At 37.2% G+C, this 21,385-nt stretch overlaps 1 protein-coding gene and 1 non-coding gene across 4 annotated transcripts in view; one reads left to right on the forward strand and one right to left on the reverse strand.

Annotated features, from left to right (window-relative positions):
* LOC131773433 (fibrillin-3-like) overlaps positions 1–21,385 on the reverse strand; it is a 164,204-nt gene that overhangs the window by 6,976 nt on the left and 135,843 nt on the right. The window contains exons 12-17 of one of the 3 annotated variants that reach the window (XM_066166627.1): positions 4,145–4,267; positions 3,883–4,005; positions 3,610–3,732; positions 647–769; positions 386–508; positions 112–234 (exon numbers count right to left, since the gene is read on the reverse strand). In XM_066166627.1, the coding sequence (XP_066022724.1) occupies positions 112–234; positions 386–508; positions 647–769; positions 3,610–3,732; positions 3,883–4,005; positions 4,145–4,267 (738 nt within the window). Of the gene's footprint in view, positions 1–111; positions 235–385; positions 509–646; positions 770–3,609; positions 3,733–3,882; positions 4,006–4,144; positions 4,268–14,901; positions 16,736–19,036; positions 19,157–19,894; positions 20,018–20,870; positions 20,991–21,385 lie in introns of those variants that run through there. The other 2 variants (XM_066166628.1, XM_066166629.1) reach the window with 2 other exon arrangements.
* Positions 17,566–17,637, forward strand: Trnac-gca (transfer RNA cysteine (anticodon GCA)). Its single transcript has one exon. It is a non-coding gene; the product is annotated as a tRNA-Cys (tRNA).

Here is a 21,385-nt window from a genome sequence, read left to right on the forward strand (position 1 = left end):
TAGATTTGCAAAGGGTAACTGAATAGAATCTTAGCCAGTTTGTCGGATAACAAGGCAATTATTTCTGATGAAAGGTTATTCTGCTTTTTTCTAAGTCTAATTTAATTTTACCTTGGCATGACTCTCCTTTTCCAGTGTATCCTTCCTTACAGGTGCAGCTATGGGAGCCATTAGTGTTGGTACAATTCGCATTCACGTCAAAATCATGGCTTCCATTGCTGCATTCATCGATATCTAGAAGCATAAGTGATGTATAAGAGGTAACGCCATAGCAATATGACAGTGGTGCGTGAAAACAGGCCTCTAAAGTGTGTGCTAATTCCCATGGGCGATAGTTTATGTGCAAAGCTGTTTGTTTTAATTAGTGTAGGCAACTCTTATTCACCTTGACATGACTGTCCGTCTCCAGTGTATCCTTCCTTGCAAGTACAAATGTGAGAACCATCTGTGTTGTTACAATTCGAATTGACATGGCAAACATGGTTGCCATCGCTACACTCATTGACATCTGAGAACAAAAAGGAATTGCCGAAACGTTACTTGACAGAGACAAACATCAAATTTCTGAGTTTTTAAAGAAAGAGTTTTGTTTTATTTGTGGGAAACTTCGTTCTGGTATTTGCAAAGTCTTATGTAATGATTATACCTTGGCATGAGTTTCCGTCCCCAGTGTATCCTTCCTTACAGGTGCAGATGTGGGAGCCGTCAGTGTTGGTACAATTCGCAGTCACGTCACAAGCATGGCTTCTTTTGAGGCACTCATCAATATCTAGTATTACAAATAATATAGATATGTAATACTTCATAGAAAATCTATCTATATGGTATTTACGCACGAACTCGTAGTATCGGAAATCGAGGGAGTGAGCGCAAGAAACGAGTAAGATTTTTTATATACAGCAACGATTGTTCATGTACCGTAAGGACAGTCTTTACGTGATGTATGAGGTTTATTATAAAGTTTACATGTACGTAAGGAGAGTAAATTCCTCCTTTATAACATTTAACTGTCAAACAGACAATGGTTTATAAATCGATCATGAAAGATTTAAACCATTCAAACGTCCCTTCTCGATAGAAATAATGCAACATACTATCAGCTGGCAAAAAATATCAAAATACCTCTCGATACTTGAAGCCAGGCATGTTAAGCCTGAGTGTTCATAATCGTCTCTGTCTTTAAGTTGAAAACAGTGAATAAACTCCGCAAGATACACGTTTAGTTCCTCAGCCGATATTGTGTGTACTTCAATAATTGAAATGATAGACATTTTCAATATGTGCTTGGGCGCTTATTGTAAGTTTCGACAAAAACTTTGAGGGAGAGGGGGAGGGGGCACTTATTTGTAGGGTGGGCGCTTTGTCGATTAGTCGAGAGGGGCGCTTCTTAAGTTATCTCTGCAATAGGACAAAAATCAAAAGAATAGATAATACATAAAGGAACTCTGCATGCACATGAACATAGAAAAATCTGGAATGGAAAACAAAATTGTTTTGCTGTACTGATTGCGCTGTTGTTGAAGGTTGAAAAGTTATAAAAAAAAAAAGTGTGGCAGTAGAAACAGGTTTTCCTTGTATCTATACTATTTAAAAAAGTGAGGGAGGAGAAGGGTGGGGGGGGGGGTGGGGGTAGTTATCCGAGAGTGGCCGCATATTCGAGAAAAATATACCAGGTAATAGTGAAATGATGAACCCTCATTCGATGTTTTATTTAACAAATAGAGAAGCCTTGACTGTGCTCTGTTCTGTTCCACTCAACGCATCGGAAAGGATATCAGAGCAAGCTCTTATTTTTTTACTCGAAGGGCGGCCGATGTAGTTTCTGGGGCTTGCTTTACTGTGATGACCGGAGATCGCCATGATAAGCGAGCCGCGATGGACTTCAGCATTCGCGCAGACACCGTCATGATTAAAATGAATTTTAACAGTTATGCCAGTTTGATTATATTTTTCATCATTTCTGTTTTGTTCAGTTTTGTATTTGAACTCTGAACTTTATATACTATACGAGTGTTAGCTGCGTTTGATTTTTATTTCCGTACGTAAGCTTTCAATCTAACTGAGCGTGAAAATCTTCAAAACTCGGAATGTCTATTTTGTTTTTCCTTTGAGGATTTTCGTATCTGCTCACGTTTCAATAACGTAAATTACGGCGCCTGGTAAGTTTACAAACCTTTGTTTGGTTCTTCTGTTGCTACTTGCCGGCTCGCTTGTTCCGAAATTTCACTTTCAATTATCGGAAAAAAGCTAAAAAGAAGTCCCGGAAAAGGTCGAACATAGTACAATTTGGCAGATGGCGTGACAGCTTTAGCTCAGCTCTATGCTCTGTACTCTCATAGAGCACGCTCTTTCAACCAATGACAGCGCGCGTTATATCCGAACTTTATTATAATTAACAAATAGAGAAGCCTTGACTGTGCTCTGTTCTGTTATAAAGCACGCAGGAAGCGGCTAGAGCACGAAAGAAGTGTAGGGAGAAACACGAGACGTAGTCGAGTGTTTCTTCCCACTTCTTGATTCTTCTGTTGCTACTTGCAGGCTCGCTTCAGTTCCGAAATTTCACTTTCAATTATCGGGAAAAAGCTAAAAAGAAGTACCGGAAAAGGTCGAACATAGTACGATTGGCAGATGGCGTGACAGCATGAGGGGACGCAAATCGTCTGCACTGTAAGTACATATCAAGCTCTGTAAGTGATTTAATCCCATTTTAATCCCATCCAATCTCACAATTTACGAAAACTTCATTATTCTTGTGAAAAATGATAGCCGTCTTATTGAAACTTGATGACAAGTATAAGCCGGCAAAGAAAACAGTGCAAAAGCAATTATCTATCACATCGATGTCAGCAGCAACAGGATTATGACACCTTACAGTCCCCATACATTTTCTTAGACTAAAAGTCTAAGAAAATGTAGGGGACTCTCCGGGATACTTACAGTACAGACGATTTGCGTCCCCTCATGTTAGCTCAGTTCTATGCTCTATACTCTGATAGAGCACGCTCTTTCAACCAATGACAGCGCGCGTTATATCCGAACTTTATTATAAAATATAATAGGAGAAGAGATATTGTTCACCGCTCTCATTTATCTTCGATCCTCCTGGGCTGGGAAAAATACTAGGCAACTCGTAAAATATTCGAGCGTATTATATTTTAAACCAACGAAAAATGTGTATGTATACATATGATATGATATGATATACATATGGTGAAACCCGTAACTTAATAGAAATACCAGGTCGGGGCGTGAAAATCTTTAAGCTGCCTCTTGATCATGAGCCCAGTTACGAAGACATTACTTATTATGGAAAGCTGCTTTGCTCGACATGAAGTATCGCAGTTCTAATCTACATTGGCAAGACTGTCTATCTCCAATGTATACATCCTTACAGATGCAATTATGAGAACCATTAGTGTTGATACAGTTTGCATTCGCATAAAAAAACTTAACTATCATCGTTGCATTCATCAATACCTATGATTACAATAGATTTGCAAAGGGCAACTGAATAGAGAAAACAATATATTGGCCAGTTTGTTGGATAACAAGGCAATTACTTGTGATGAATGGTTATTCTGCTTTTTTCTAAGTCTAATTTAATTTTACCTTGGCATGACTCTCCTTTTCCAGTGTATCCTTCCTTACAGGTGCAGCTATGGGAGCCATAAGTGTTGGTACAATTCGCATAAACGTCACAATTATGGCTTCCATTGCTGCATTCATCGATATCTAGAAGAATAAGTGATGTATAAGAGGTAACGCCATAGCAATATGACAGTGGTGCGTGAAAACAGGCCTCTAAAATGTGGCTAATTTCCATGGGCGATAGTTTATGTGCAAAGCTGCTTGTTTTAATTAGTGTAGGCAACTCTTATTCACCTTGACATGACTGTCCGTCTCCAGTGTATCCTTCCTTGCAAGTACAAATGTGAGAACCATCTGTGTTGTTACAATTCGAATTGACATGGCAAACATGGTTGCCATCGCTACACTCATTGACATCTGAGAACAAAAAGGAATTGCCGAAACGTTACTTGACAGAGACAAACATCAAATTTCTGAGTTTTCAAAGAAAGAGTTTTGTTTTTATTTGTGGGAAAAATCATTCTGCTATTTGCAAAGTCTTACGTGATGATTATACCTTGGCATGAGTGTCCGTCCCCAGTGTATCCTTCCTTACAGGTGCAGATGTGGGAGCCGTCAGTGTTGGTACAATTCGCAGTCACGTCACAAGCATGGCTTCTATTGAGGCACTCATCGATATCTGGTAGTACATATGATGTAGATAGAATAATTCGTGCAAAGTCTGTCTTTATGGTATTTACGCACGAGATCGTACTATCGAAAGTCGAGGGAGTGAACGCAGAAAACGAGTGAGATTTTTTATATAAAGCAACGATTGTTTATATACCGTACGGACTGACTATATGTGATGTATTAGGTTTATTATATAGTATACATTACATAAGAAGAGTAAATTCGTCCTTTATAGCATTTAATTGTCAAACAGACGATGGTTTATAAATCGATCATGAAAGATAATAGCCACATAAATTTCCCTTCTCGATAGAAATGATGCAACATACTGAAAGCAAGCAGAAAATATCAAAATGCCTCTCAGAACTTGAAACAAGGCATATTAAGCCTGAAGGTTCATAATATTCTTTGTCTCTAAGTCGAAAAGAGCGAATAAACTCCGCAAGATACATGTCTAGTTCCTCAAGCGATATTGTGTATACTTTAATAATTGAAATATTAGACATTTTCAATGAGCGCTTAGGCACTTACTGAAAATTTCGGCTAAAACTGAGGGGGGGGGAGGGGGAGCACTTATTTGTAGGGGGGTGCGTCATCGATTAGTCGAGAGAGGCGCTTCTTAAATTACCTCAGGAGTAGGACATAAAATCAAAATAATAGATAATACATAAAGGAACTCTGCAAACTCATGAACATAGAAAAATTTCGTATGGACAAAAAAATTATTCTGCTGTACTAACTGCGCTGTTGTTGAAGGTTGAAAAGTTATAAAAAAAAAGTGTGGCAGTAGAAACATATTTTCCTTGTATCTATACTATTTAAAAAACTGAGGGAGGAGAAGGGTTGGGGGGGGGTGGGGGGTGGTTATCAGAGCGTCGCCGCATATTCGGGAAAAATATTCCAGGTCATGGTGGTATGATATATCTCATGCTCATGCCTTCTTTTATCCTCTTTCCTTCTAGGCGGAAGAATATCCGCACGTATTATATTTTAAACCAGCAAAAATTGTGTATCTATGCATATTATGATATCCGTAACTTAATAGAAACACGAGGTCGGGGTGTGAAAACCATTGCGTTGCCTCTTGATCGTTAGCCCAGTTACGAAGACAATTCTGGTTATGGAAAGGTGCTTTGCTCGACCTAAGGTGTCGCTGTTCTAATCTACATTGGCAAGACTGTACATCTCTAATGTATCTTTCCTAACAGATGCAATTATGTGAACCATTAGTGTTGGTAAAAATTTCGAACCAACATCATGACCCGCTCCCAGTTGGCTTGTTAGCTCAGTTGGTAGAGCGCTGCACCGGTATCGCAGAGGTCAAGGGGTTCAAATCCCGTACAAGCCTGAATTTTTTTCAAGCCTTATTTCCACTACTGCCTAAGTAGTGCACATTCCTGCGAGGATCACTTTCATCCACGTCTTTATCCGCAGTTCAAATATATGACTTTCATATATTCTTAACCGTTTATTCATCATTTCACGGGTTTATTTAGAACCAACAACATGACAGGCTCCCGGTTGGCATGATAGCTCAGTTGGTAGAGCGCTGCATCGTTATCGCAGAGGTCATGTGTTCAAATCCCGTACAGGCCTGTTTTTTTTTTTTTTTTTTTTTCAGGCCTTATTTCCACTACTGCCTAAGTAGTGCACATTACTGCGAGGATCACTTTCATTTACGTCTTTATCTGCAGTTCAAATATTTGACTTTCATATATTCCTAACAGTGTTGGTACAGTTAGTATTAGCATCACAAACATCATCGTTGCATTCATTAACATCTGTGAACACAAAAGATTTGCAATGGGTAATTGAATAGAGAAAAAAATCTTCAGCCAGTTTGTTTGGATGACAAGGCAATTATTTGTGATGAACAGTTATTCTGCTTCTTTTCAAAGTCTAATCTAATTTTACCTCGGCAAGATTCTCCTTTTCCAGTGTATCCTTCCTGACAGGTGCAGCTATGGGAGCCATCAGTGTTGGTGCAGTGCGCATTTATGTCACAATCATGGCTTCCTTTGCTGCATTCGTCGATATCTAGCAGCGTCAGTGATGTATAAAAGGTAATTTAATAGAAATACGATAGTGGTGCGTCAAAACAGGCCTCTAAAATGTGGGCTAATTTTCATGGGCAATAACTTAGGAGCAAAGCTGTTTGTTTTTAGCAGTGTGGACTACTCGTATTCACCTTGACATGACTGTCCATCTCCAGCGTATCCTTCTTTGCAGGTACAAATATGAGAACCATTTGTGTTGTTACAATTCGAATTAACATCGCAAACATGGTTGCCATCGCTACACTCATTGACGTCTGTGAACAAAAACGAATTGCCAAAACGTTACTAGACAGGGAGAAAAACATCAGATTTCTAAGTTTTAATGAAAGAGTTTTTTTTATTTGTGGGAAACTTTATTCCGCTATTTGTTAGGTCAAATGCAATGATTATACCTTGGCATGAATGCCCGTCTTCGGTGTATCCTTCCTTGCAGGCGCAGATATAAGAGTCGTCAGTGTTAGTACAGTTTGCATTTATGTCACACACATAGATTCCAGTGCTGCACTCGTCGATGCCTGAGGACACAAGTAAATGTAGATAAAGGTAGCTTAATGGAGGAACAACACAAGAGATGAATTTTTTTATGAAAGCATTCATTTTAACTTTAACCCTGGGAGGAAATATGACATCGTTTTGGCCTGATTGTTGTCCGAAGAATTTATAATTCAGTGCAATCTAGAGTTAAAGAAAACAAAGTATCAGAAAAGTAAATTAATCGACTTAACTTGCCATTTGTTATTGTGACACCTTACGCCATTAAAGTGAAATTAGAGCTGCTATTTCTGCCTTCTACATCTAAATAGCATGGACTCAAGAACCAAAATTCGTGTGCAAAACTTACACGAACTCAGCTCGTAGATTTAGTTCTTAATCTTTGACCACCATACACAACGCGTACTCTTATATGTAACGTCTTCAAAATGTCACGCATGTAGAACACTTTTGTCATACTTTTGCTTCATTTCACTTCACTGAGCAAACTTATTTGCCCACTTATATAAACTCCTGCTGTTGTCAAATAGGACGCGTAGGAGAATGAGGCAAGTTTTTAGCATCTCAGAAAAATAATTTAAGAAAAAGTTTTAAAAAAGTTATTGTAAAAAGTTAATCCGGATCGCAAATGATCCCAAAATTGAACTCTACATGACTTCTTCAAAAATGCTTGGAATGACGTAGATTTTTTCCCAGGCTCCATAAAAGGACTAATTTATTACTAATCTAAAGCTAACTGATGAAATTAGGTATTAAGAAAACAACTGAAACAATGGTTATCTGCTACTTATTGGCCATTTTGTAACTTTTGGTTGTATTCGGGAGCCTACTTCACTTTTGTAGGAACGCACGCTTGGGAAACCAATGGGTAATTCAAACAGGCAGATAACACTGTAAAACTGAAATTTTACCGCTGGAATGCTCTTAAGTAGCCTCGCAGCTACTTATGTGCTCGTGCATGTTCTGTCAATGGATCGCTTGCCTCTTTGATTTCCAAAGCACATTTAAAACTTATCGCTCTTACCCTAACATTAATGAGAGGACAAAAACGCCAGCTTTATGACTTTTTTGTAGAATTGGTATTTTTAAATTTACGAAGCTTTTGATATCGAATTTGAAAAATAAATCTGGCGGGGTTTGGACAACGCGAACGAAAGTGCTCCTACATGTTTCCTCCTTTAATGCTTACCAATTACATAATCAATCTGAATACTTTATCGTCTTGTCCATATATCTATTGATTAATTTTGTCCGCTAGCTTTTAGCTTTATGTGAAAATAAGATGATTACTTTCTATTACTGAGGACATCGACAATGACACATGGATGTGCTGAAATTTCGACCAACTTCTCTCTTTTGTTCAAATATGTTGTTTTTTATTGTTGACTTCTGAATAAATAGCAAAGTTTGAGTGACATCTGATACTTACTTTTCATGTTATCATCACTAAGGTATTCTGAAACGTATTTTCCAATGAACACTGCCGCGATGATTGCAGAAATTGCCACTGCAATAGCAACAAGAATGACCATAACGCTTCGGCGGAATCTAGAAGAACGATTGGCAGCTGTCAGTAGATCTCGGCTTCCCGTAATGGAGAGTTGTTCTCCAAGATTTGCAGGTTTTGGATGGATATGATTCAAAGAGATAGTCTCATTTTCTGACGACGCCATCTCAGATGAGATCTGTAGGCGTGAATGCAGGATTTACTTCACTCTCAAGCAGATGATTCCCTTCACTCGAAGTTTTAGCTTATAATCATGAAAGGTTTACACAGCATCTTTCTTAATTGTAAAAGTCTGTTCGTCGGCGTGGCTTTCAGTTTCGAGTTTCAGTTTCGTAATTGTTAATGATGCAGTCATGCGTGATATTTTATGCATAAACGTGACCTTGAGTCTTGATTGTTTGAGCCACATGTAGCCTTCAGGCACTTTCCAGTACGTTAGGAACTCGGTTTCTTTTCCTTGAACAAAGAAAATAACTGATGAGCAGGTTTTCTTGCCTTTACCTTTTTTTTCTCGCTTTCTTTCATTTTCGTACGCGTCTACCCTCTTTCTTTCTTCCTTTTTTCCTTTTTACCCTTTCTTTCTTTTAGTACCCACTTCTCAAATCTTCAAAACCTCGAAACGTTGACAGAACTCTGCACTCGTCTGATGTCGCTGTTACCGCGGATATATCTTAAATTCCTAATTTTTTGTATCATAGGGCCCTAGATAATTAACTCTAGCCCCGACTCCCTCCCCAAAACGTTAAAAACAACAATGAAACGAGAACAAAAATTGGTAGCATCGATAAACACTTGTCTTTTTTGAAGACAAGATTTCTGGAAAGCATTTTCGTGTGTTCTGTTTCTCCTGAACTACATTATTTTAAGGAAGACAGAGCAAAAGCCGTTAATAAAAGCTATCCGCTGATTTTTTCAAGTTCCTCTTCGACTTCATGATCGATAAGTCATGAAAAAAATATATATTTTTCTCTATAAACCTTTTTTCACTTTCTTCATTATACAGGTGCTTGAAAATTCAAAGTTTCATATTCGAGTTTACATGATTGTCTTTGGTTATTTAGACCGATGATCATTGAAAGAGGAAATTTATGCTAATTTCCAATAGGACACGCCATGGTTGTCGGTTTTTGACTTAGTCTTTGCTAGTTGCTGTTACCTTAACTCTTTTTGTATCAGCAAAAGAGAATAAAGAAGAAATAAGGTTGCTCTCATCCGTGAATCGAAGAATAACAGTTTCTTCGCCGTCTGCAACTCACCTTTTTCTATAATTCAATAATGTATTCTAGGCTACTATCATGAAAAATGAGACAAATTCCGTGCCTGCTTCGAGGTAACGGTTTTCTGTTTCTACCCCGCATGCATGGCATAAGTTTAAGTTGATAACCATCCCTCATCAGTGGATTCAACTTCCAAAATCGACCTGTTTTTTTGTGAACGCAACCGTTTTATGATAATAAATTAAAGAAAAAAGCTTACAGCTGTCAGTTCTATGTGGAAATTAAAGCAAATGACGCAAATGGATGTTAACCGCTTCGCTCGATGGAGAGAATTGGGTCTCTTAAGAATAATTATTTATCTTTACATGTTAACATATCTATCAGACACCGAAATCAGTCCTTAGAACAATATTATAAAAATTTAGCGTGTGGATATCTCCCTCCACCAGGTGTTCTTAAACTACTCAAAACTCCCTTTATTCTCTTGGAATCTGACGACCGTCATTTTGCATATCGTGTCTATAACAGACGCATCCTGTAAACATATCTAGGAGGGCTATGACAACCTGTTTTCCTTGTTTTTTCGATATTGTCTGTAGTCAAAAATTGCGTCTGTGAATGGTGTTCTTTTTGGATTCTTTACCTTCCAATTCTTGAGAGGGATTATGAAATAAAGTGGGGCATTCCTAATCTCAGCCACGTTTCGTTAAAATAATGATAAGGTTAATTAATATCAGAAGAAAACTTCGAATCATTATTTTCCGATATTATTTTTCAATTCTATGATGCACAACGGTCGTGGTGGTCGTCGTTTATCAGAAATAACTTAAATTCCTTTTCCCCGACAAGTTCAAGCTTGATCGATGATTGTGCGAGATTCTCCAAGTTTTCTTTGCTTTGTTTCCTGACCCTGAGTTTAGTTATGAACATATTTACTTTTATATCTAAGTAAGAAAGTGGTTTGAGTTTCATGATCAAGCTTTAGGTAATTTCTTACTTTAGTGATGCTTGATTTACATGTCCTCACATGTTCTCGAAGTTCCAAGATCTTTAACACACTGATAGTTAGGCCTTCTTTGGTATGTACATTCTTCTAATTGTGGATAAGCTTCAAGGTTAACAAGGATGTTTATGGGGATAATGGGGAATTTAATAATTTATTAGGTCTAATTATCACTATTGTCTTCCAGATGTACCCTGGCGTTTAATCATGAAGCACGATAGATGGGCGCGCGTAGATAATTTCTCTTCTCGTTCACTGCACTCACTCGTGAGTGTTGAACACGAAACAAGAAATTCTATATCTACGGGGAACCATCTATTTTTTTGTTTATTACATAAACACCATATGCATTTACTGACAAAAGTAAATTCAACAAACAACCTTGGATTGAGAAAAGTAAACGCACTTTGCACCAAATCATCCATCTTAAAAAAGAAAATAAAAAAAAGGAGTTTATCGAGGATTATATTCTAAATAATTTGCTAAAACTGTTTTTGCATAAGGCCTTTTATGAACGAACAAACTACTTCGATCACTTCCCTCTGAGTATCATCTACATCTGGATGTATAAATAATTATAACGTCCATTTAAAAACTGCAGGTACTTGACGCGAATGACAAAGGATTCGCGGAAGGAATGTAATTTTTTTTTCAAACAAATGTTAAGGGAAGCAAACTGATCATTAAAGTTCATAGTGGAGAAGTTATTAAAAAAAATTGCAATTGCTACACTAAATGTATGTTCCCGAGGGAAGCAGTTAGTTTTGTTTTCCCTCGAGTCGAGGTAATTTATGCTAATACGCAATGAGACGTACCATTGTTTACTGACATCACGCAGCAGCTTAAAAATGTTTTTAGTGATAAATTCAGTATACACGTGATAAATCGACCCTTCCCGGAAGATAAGTAAACTTGAAAGTTGAACGTTATACATCTCAGATGAAGAGTAGTCAAGTTATCATTTCTTTTTTTAATTGTTTACAGATGCCACCCGTTATGTACACCCAGCCTTTGTGAGTATAAATGAGGTTCTTTCCAAAAATAACACAGCAAAAACTATTTCTTCCTCTGTAAAAAGTTTTGATCTTAGCATTTAAATTCGACGAAAAAGATTAAGAAGGATCTTTCTAAATCAAAGTTATTATTGATAAATGGCAAACGAGCGAACGTTGCAACGCCATAAATTTTCAAACTAGAGAAACTTTTCAAGTTGTACGCAACATTTATGCAAATTTTACCAATAATCCAACCATACTGGGTCATTAAGTTTTTGGTGAAATTTTGGAAGAAAGTATTTTAAATTAGTCCTTAAAGACTTTTGCGTCAATAGCTTTCTTTAGAACTTATAAAATACTCTTTCATGTTCCAGCAATGTTCTAAGGTAAAACAAAATTATCTGAGATGGTTGAGAGCGGTAAAAATCTACCTCCTTTCGATGAAAAGACATCAAATTCCGTTTGCTAAACTACAATGGAAGTTAACTTAACAGTGTAATACGTGCATGTTATTGAGAGAACAGAGTTGGGAATGTAGGATTTTTTAATTGACTTAATTGGTGGTCGAAGTTGTTTGTGTTTTGCATCTTATATCCAACTTTCTGAGTAGGATGCGCTTAAAAATCTTCGTTAGATATCCTTTAATTTTACAAAAATGAGTGTCAGTCATGGGTGGAGGTTGAATGTGGCTGTTTACCTTACCTAATTTATTTGTAACTTTTATTCTTTCTGTATCAGCGAAGAGAATGAAAGTGATATATAAAATAAGATTGCACTCATAAATGAATAAATCAATTCAAGATTACGGTCTTCTATTTCTACCCCGCACGTGTGCTAAAAGTTTTAAGTCGATCACCAGCTCCCAGCAGTGGACTAAGCAGCCCAAACCGACCTATTGTTATGAAGGAAATTGTATCATGAAAATACATCAAACAAAGGTCTCAGCAGCTGTCAGTTCTATGTGGAAATTAGCGCAAATGACACAAATAGTTGTTTTCCGCTGTGCTCAATAAAAAGGAATAAGGTCTCTTAGGGAATATCATTCCATATCTTAGGATAAAAGAAACTTAAACCTTCAAGTTCTATTGGACTTTTTGATCCAAATACTTTCAAAATGTGAAAGATGAAAAAATGCATCCCGCGCAAAAAAGATAAACACATCGCAAGATTTATCGCGTCTGAATGTTCGACATATAATTATTTTATTACTAACTTTGGTAATAATAAACATGAAATCCTGTTCAATTATTCAGAAATTGGTCAGCTTCTGGAGTTATATTAATAACTGCGATCGACATTTTTCGTGGAAAATGTGCTCGAACCCCTTAAAAAACATTCAAACCGAAAAATTATTATTATTAGAGGGGGGACGTTTCTAAAGAAATTTTGGTGCTGCGTGGATGAGAGAGTATCACAGGGTAATTTAGTTTCAGCAACTGAGTTAATAAAGTAGATTGGAATCCGTAAAGAGTTTTAAAGCTGAAGTTTAGAGCGTTCGCCCTTCGTCAGAGCGAGTAACTACGGACTAACGCTCGATTCGTCAGCTTTAGACTCTTTCCGGTGGCTAACTTAGGTTATCAACTCAGTTGAAAATACTTAATTACCTTGTTGCCCCCCTTACTTTCTGCTGAGCATAATTTGGTTCTGGATATGAAAATCATTATGAAGTCCATGGAAAACCTACGAGTACGACGGGAATGACAAAGTATTCTAGGAAATCAGAGTAGTTTTGTTTTTCAGTGAGTGTTGAGGGCAGCAAATTGAACTTTAAAATTCAATAGGGCGAAAGCTCGCAGGACTAATACCAGTTTGAGATATCTTACATAAGAAAATAGAAGCATAATTTGAATTTGAATTGGCCAGTTTCATTCTCAAATGTTCCATGAACCAGGAGGCCAACCATTGTAGGAAGGGGTGCAAAGCGAAAATGAGAATAGACTGGCATATGTTTAGGTTTCTTTATTTCATCTCTATATACTTAGGGTGCATATCGTAAAGTCGCACAGATCATTCTTATGAATTCTCGATTCCAAGCAAGGCCTTTACCAAGACAAGCATTATTTTCCTTCGTTCTTGAATCGAAGAGAGGAAAGTCACTAAAGTTAGAAAATTTTTCCTGACGTCATAAGTACATGTATTATAAATGATAATGGTAAATATATCAATACATCGCCAATCCACTAATTGTCCATGGTGCTTTACGTTAAGAATGGGAATGAGACGGTTCTAAACCCATCTCCATTTGGATTGATAGCTTGGGTTCGATGAATGACAGGTCACGTAACCGGATTTGTGCGTTAATTTGGGTTCCATGTTGCATAAAGCTGAGCAGAGGTCTAGTACGGGGGATTCTATGGTTCGTATCAAGTGGTTTATGAGCCGTTTGCCAAGGAAAGCAAGAGAAGATTTAAATTCAATCTTGCGACAGAAATCTTTGGGAAATTGAATCAGATTTGACGAGCACCATTTATGGTTTACATCTAGACAGGTAAAGAACCAGTTGCGTTTTTGAGGGACTAAGCAAACAAATGGAGTGATGAAACTTACGAGTTGTATGAGTAACAAAACATCAGATTATCGCATCTCTCTCCTCCACGACCAGTCATAACCATTACAATATCCTCAAATGTTTATGGTACTTTAGCTGCTTTATTTTAGCACTAATTAATCTGTAGAGTTGTAATCAGACAGTGCAATCGGACAGTCAACTGTAATTGGACACCTGTAATCGGACAGTTAAAGCAGCTAATCACATTTAAGTCCACTCCTCCAAATCCCCCAAACACAGAGTTGATTATAATAACCGTAGCAACAACCATTTACTCTACTAAACAGTGTCTCTAGCAAAGATATTTTCTCAAGTAAATGTACATGTATTTGTGTTTTTGCTAATTCTGTGGGATTTCTTGAAAAGATCAGTTTCTCATCAAATAATTGACTAAAGAGAAAATTGATCAACGAACCTGTTTCTGTCAGAAATTTGTCTTGATAAACTCACGAGGAGAGCTTATTTAAAAAAATTGAGATTATTGCCCAATTAAACCTAGATAATAATAATACATTTGAAAGGTGTCGGAAGGCCGTTGATGTCTCACTAAAGAAGAGAGATATCTCAACAAATCAACCTCTCACTTCCTAAAGTTCGGAAACCCCTCCGAAGATTATTGATTATTCACCTGATGGAATGATGAACTTTGCGCTTCAACAACACCAGCGAAAGTAGCTTTAACAACACCAAAAAGATACAGTGGAATCTGTTTTGTTTACTGACATCTGGTAAGTGATAACTTATTGTTTCATGTAACCTTACACTGATTACATGTAGATAATTTGAATAGCAGGCGATAAGAGGATTTGGCCCATGGGAAAGTCAATGCAGATTTTCTAAAGTGTAACAAGGACACGTAAACCTCGGGGTACTTAGACGTGCTATTTGTCTTAGGCTCACTGTCAGTGTTAAATAAAGCAACCAGAGTAACAGATCACACCATCTCTGTTACCGGTCACATACACACAAATAACCTGAAAAGGTTATTAAATTAGGTTTTAACTGGTCTTCATTTCGGAGCTCTTTTTGTTGGAATGGCTTTGAAAGAACTACTAGCGTAGACATCATTCAGATTTTACCCATTTCACCCAACACGCTTTCCTATAAGATTCACCTGCTAAGGTATGATTTAATCAAAATAAGGAATACTAAACTCCTACAATTTAAACTACGTTATTAAGCAACGTATAATGATTCTCTCTCAGGAGCTACTCGTATAGGCAATACAATAATTGTCCTTTAAAAACTTACTTAAGCCCACTACAGACTAAAACTTAGCTCTCTACTGAGAGAGAATCTTTTAAGTATATCACAGTTCTGAGTACTGAGCTATCTTTTGTAGAGCTTCCTAGATATTCGGTCTTTTCTGACTAAAGAAATTAGTACTCCTAGTTGACCGAGTTCTTATATACCGTCATAACGTATTTCAAAACATTCCAGAATTCGAAGCTTACAACACAAATGTTGTGGTAAAAGTAGATCGTAACCACATAACCCATTAGAATGTTTTAGTTTTCTATGCTATGTCATCAGAAAGTTTGAGTATGAATATCATAGTGACTGATAATTTTTGAAATTATTGACAGTCTCTATCCACAACACACCTAATACGACTTAAAAATCCTTGTAAATCATGATGCTAACGAAAGCACGACTGAACATAATAAACAACTGGCTCATAATCACGGACTGCCGTGATCCATAGTGGAGGGCTTTTAAACAGAATAACAATTACATTCCCACAATGGGTGGGTATTAAAAGCTGCTTTAGTTTCTAACGACCTGAGTAAACATCAAGAGTCCAAAGCGTTTTGTAATAAGCAAAATACAATGCTCAAAGTTGTGCTTAAAACTTACTTAGTGAAGCTCTTCGATTGGAATAGATATAGGTGATACTAAGATTATTGGAAAGCTAACTAATGCCCATAGTTGTTTAAATTTGCCGCGGGGGAGGGGGGGGGGAGTGTGTTCTAACACTCGGATAAACAACAATTGTTGAATCGACTCTGATGATGATTTCCGCTGAGGTTATAGAAACGTTAGTCACTATTACTGACAACCTTCTGTCACAACTTCTCAGGAGTACTCCTACTTGGAAGGCCAAACTGCGCCGTCCAAAGGTAGTCTTCTGTTCAAACTATTCACTATTTAACACTAATCATAAAAAGTGGATCATGTGAAATTCTGAAAGTCCCTGTTATACAATAATATACATGTGCCAATAAATCGATTTGTGAATCATTTCGCTGTGCAGAATAACTTGCTTATAGCATTTAGTCTGTGCTACAGTAACGCAGATCACAAGCATATACCTTTCGTAGTTTGTAAATAAAGTAGGATCCGCAGTCTTTCACTTTAATAATCATTGATTTCCTGCAACAATTTGCACCTCTGGTAAAGCAGATCTCGGAGTAAACCTCACCATCTGCCAATGTGGGGTGACCACCTTTTAGCCAGCCTGAGAAGACCGCACCACATCTATTACCCGGTACGCACTGGGTTGGCATTTTTGTTCCTGCATCTCCCACGAAACGATACCATTTCCCGAATATTATGGATGAGGATTCGTCGTCACATTTTTCTGCACCGTGAGGTGTGATGTAGGTGCTCTTTCTGTCAGCATCGCTCAGGTTTATGTAATTATAGCACGGATCGGCTAAAAAGTTGAATTTCGGTTAATGCGATGTTTTATATATTTCTTTATAAGAAAGCTTAAGAAAAAAAACGCTGTTATATAAACTGCGGTGGTTTAAAAAGATTTCCCGCCCTGAGAAGAGCTGGGAAGTTCTTGTTAAACACGTGTGTAATATTACGATAATTTTTTACATGTGTTTAATTTCACAATCAGCTGTGTCAGGTTAATAAATGAATGGCAAAGCGTTGACCGTTCTCAATCCAGGGTCGTATGTTGAAATTTTCTTGAATTATGGCTGCTAAAAAAAAAAAAGAAAATTCGTATTTCTAACAGACAATGTCACTCAAAATTTCTTAGAAGGGGAAGTAAAACAAAATACGAAAAGGAAAACCTAAAGTTAGGTCCTCGACCTGGGTAATGGTATTTCTCGTGGTTGAGAACGAAAATCGACAACTGGAAGATTTGCCACAGGCCGATTTCGGGCGTGTACATGAAAAAATTTCTTTTGTCGGTAAGGAAAAAGTCAATAACTGAGAATTTTGTAAAAAGAAAGCTACACCCATTGTCTGTTTCTGTAATGGTTCAACGCATATATTCATCTTGAGCGTTATCGCCGATGCGCTTCACGCCTTTTTTTTTCGTGGATTGTGAAGTTTTGTGCTCGGTGAAGAATATTCTTCATGGGGACTCAGAATTTTTCTTTATCCCACGCTCGTGACAAGACGAAAAAACATCTTTCTTAATTCTTCATCGAGCTCAAAACTTACCATCTCTACTATTTCTATCAAAAACATTACGCTGTCGACATTGCTGATCGTAGCAGTATGCAGGACGCGTGTTATCATCGAAGAGTCTTGGTGGCTCAGTGGTAGAGCATCGGAGCGCAAATCCGAAGGTCTGAGGTTCGATTCCTCACGGGGACTCAGAATTTTTCTTTATCCCACGCTCGTGACAAGACGAAAAAACATATTTCTTAATTCTTCATCGAGCTCAAAACTTACCATCTCAACTATTTCTATCAAAGGTAAATGTTGTTTGTTTATAACATGACTGATAAATATTTTATCAACACATGCTCTGGACGATAGTGTTTCCTAATAGCCAATCAAATCGTGCATCTGACAAAAATTCGCGTTGTAAAAAGTCAAGTTGCTATGCTCGTAGTTTCGTCGGCTACACTCAAATTTGTCTACGTTTTCCTTATTTAGACAAATATTCTTCCATTAATTACTATTTAAAACAAACAAACTGAATCTTGCTATCAGCCTAAAGGTGATTCCTCAGTATTGCACTGGGCATCCTGTACTGCGAATACAAATCACGTAATCGGGCAAGTAAGCGCACACATTCCGAGAACACGGTATTGCTTTTCAATAAATGGACCATGCAAACGGGCACAATGCTCTTTAGCTCTTGAATGAGCGGGGCGACCTCTATTTTTCATTGCATAGTTTTTTTCGTACAAATCTTCCCCTTTAACTTGGAGAAATTAAGAAAATTGTCGAAGGCAAAAAAAAAAAAAAAAGAAGACATAGCTAAAAACGTGCACAAAGCCCGTTACTTGATGATGAAAATTATTACCTTGAAAACAACGACGTGAGGAACGTTTTGAGTGATAATAATTACTAATATATATAAATAATTTCCACAAATTACATATCAAATTTTCCACTCGCTCGAGACTTTGTACCTTTTAAGTTTTTTCTTTTAATTTTTACTTCGAAATCCCTTGATTCCAGCTACCGAAAAATGTACCTTGAAATTACGCGCGGGAAAAATTGCTAGTAGAGGCATAAATGAGGTAAGTGTTGCCTATCATTTCTCTCAAACAAGCAAGGTGACCTGCCTTTCTCATTGCATTTTTCGAAACAGCCATTGGTAGGAAACATTTAAAGGCAGACTAATAAAATTGTTAGATGTCTTTTTTTTTTTTCTGAGGAATTACCTTATTAGGTCAGAGTGAGAAAATCGTGCGGTCAACATCGATTTTAACCAATCAGACTATTCTGTTTAATTGAGACATCATCAATATAATTACATTTGCAGAACATTTATGCATCATCAAGAATAAATTATTTTCTCTCCTGGTGGACAAAAACAATGCCTTCAAGTCCAAAAATATGATGTAAAAAATCAAATTTATCTTTCTTTATCCCCGATGTTTTGTCGATGGACGTTTCCAAGCAAACTAAAGGTACTAAAAACTAACGTGATTTGTTACATGGCCAAACAAGAATAGCCATTCACTCAACATTATTTACAGCGAGTTCAGCCAGTACCATCTCTAAAAAATATATAAGGCATGGATTAAAAGAGACTAACGTTTACAAGTCAGACCATCCCCAATGTATTTAGGATTACAGGCGCAACTGTAGGAGCCCTGGGTATTACTGCAAGAGGCGTTCTTATCGCAGATGTTCATCTGTGAGCACTCGTCAGTGTCTGATGGGGATCAAGTGCACCACGTCACAACCCAGAGTTAGATGTTATATGAAAAATGTTTTGGCGAATCAAGAATACCTTTCCAAAATACTGCAAATCTAGTCTCAAAGGATGTGGGACAAAACAAAACAATCCACAATTTTTAATGAGGGATGAATTTTAGGATAAATGTTTGATTACTTCCGGCCTTATAACTTAAACTAAAAAGACGTTTCAGATTACCTCCCGCTTTGAGTAGCTGGGATTGCATGCATAGAAAGAGCAGCAATGGAGGTTGTCTCTCTTCGGTCATAAAGGATTTTTCTGGACATTGAAGGAAAGTTATCAAAATCACTTGAGCAAGTTTGTCCATCTCCAGTGTATCCAGTGTGGCATGTACATACATGTGATCCAATTGTGTTGGTACATGCAGTTAGCATTCACATGACAAGAAAGATTTCTTGCCCATTCGTCAATATCTGAGAAATGACAGGCTTTCAATCACGATTCTTGGAATATGATACATGTATAAACCTCCTTATTTTGAACATTGAGTGCATTTCGTCCTCTTGCTTTCAATTGGGATTAAAGATTTTCATTTTCTACCATTGGTCAAAAATATTAAGGCAAGGGTAACTACTTTATCAAAATAAACAAAAAACAAAGAAGGAACGTACAAATTAAACAAACACTTAAAAATACAAACACAAACAAACAAGTAAGGTCATAACGGGGCAATAACAATCTAAAGGCCTTTACCTGTGCAGTTTCGTCCATCTCCGTTAAATCCAAATAAACAAGTGCACACAAAGGATCCATTTGAGTTTTGACAAGTAGCGTTCAGGTGACAATCGTGAGTATTTTTTTTGCATTCATCAATATCTAAAAAAATGGGGAAGAAAAGAAAAAGTATACAACGTTAGTGGTTACACGAGTGAGATATACATTCATTTTTTAAACTTTTATGAGGTGAAAAAGGATTAAGTTATTTATCATTGTAAGAAATTAATTATTAATTTAGACCAAACAAAAACTTCCACCTCAGCGGAATCTCTCTCTAAACACCATTATAAACTTTAGTCGGATATCAGTCGTCAAAGATCAGCTTTGGTAGCCTTCCTTGGTGGCCTTTTTTTTTTTCGCGGAATGTGAAACTTCTGTCATTCTTTAAAAATTATATATTTTTTTCTTAGTAAAGGCCTATTTTTGTCGTGTACATAAAAATAATCATCTTTTGGAAGAGAAAAAGTCAACTGAGAATTTTGTGAAAAGAAAGTTACGCCCAATGTCTGTCTCTGTAACGGTTCAACGCATTTTTTCATCTTGAGCCTTATCGCCGACGCACTTTACGACTTTTTTTCGCGGATTGTGAAACCTATCATATTATTCTTTTCAAAAAGTCGCCTTTTATTCTCAGTAAAGGCCTATTGTGTTCGTATAGCTAATCACATCACCGCTTTTAGGCTTGGCTAAATCTATACATTATTCTCTTACTCGATACCTCACTAGTTTGCTGCTCTCACTTATGATGTAGCCAGTTGAACACTCGAAGAGAAATTCCAAGTCAGCGGGAACCCGGGTATTATTCACTATATATTAAATGAGGACAAAATGGCCGAATTTCTTAGTAATAAATTGTCTAATTATCTTGCAACGCAGCTGAATGGTGTAGCACTGTAGTCGAACGTGTCATGAAGGACTGTTCTACATATTGTAGCGAAGAGATTAAATTCACCTGTGCAGTTTTGTCCATTTCCATTATATCCAGCGTGACATTGACATGCATGTGATCCAAGGGTGTTCGTGCATGTAGCATTCACGTGACAAGAGTGACTTCCTTTACACTCGTCAATATCTGTAAAATCATAAGCATTAAAAAAATTAATTGTGAAAAATTTGCCGCGCATAAGCTTGGGAACCTTAGTCTTTCTGTCTTGTGGTTCTAGAGAGAAGCCCTTCATGTTACCACTCACCAGACTTTTTCTCGGTTCCCCCAATTTCAACTACGTTGTTCTGTCCTGTAAGCCCTTCCATCAAGTCTCCCTTTGCCAGTTGAGATTTTTGAATGTTTATTGAATACAAATGTGTCATTATCACCATTTTCTTTAGGCCTACATTCATCTCTTTTTTATACCAGGATTGATTGTGTTGGTAAAATATGATAGCGTTTTTCCTTCTGTTGGGAATGGTTACAAAAGAAACGCATCAAGTACCTGTGCAGTCCCGTCCAAATTATTCCATTTCTGAAGT

This window comes from Pocillopora verrucosa, chromosome 5 (assembly GCF_036669915.1).
Source record: "Pocillopora verrucosa isolate sample1 chromosome 5, ASM3666991v2, whole genome shotgun sequence".
NCBI lineage: Eukaryota > Metazoa > Cnidaria > Anthozoa > Scleractinia > Pocilloporidae > Pocillopora > Pocillopora verrucosa.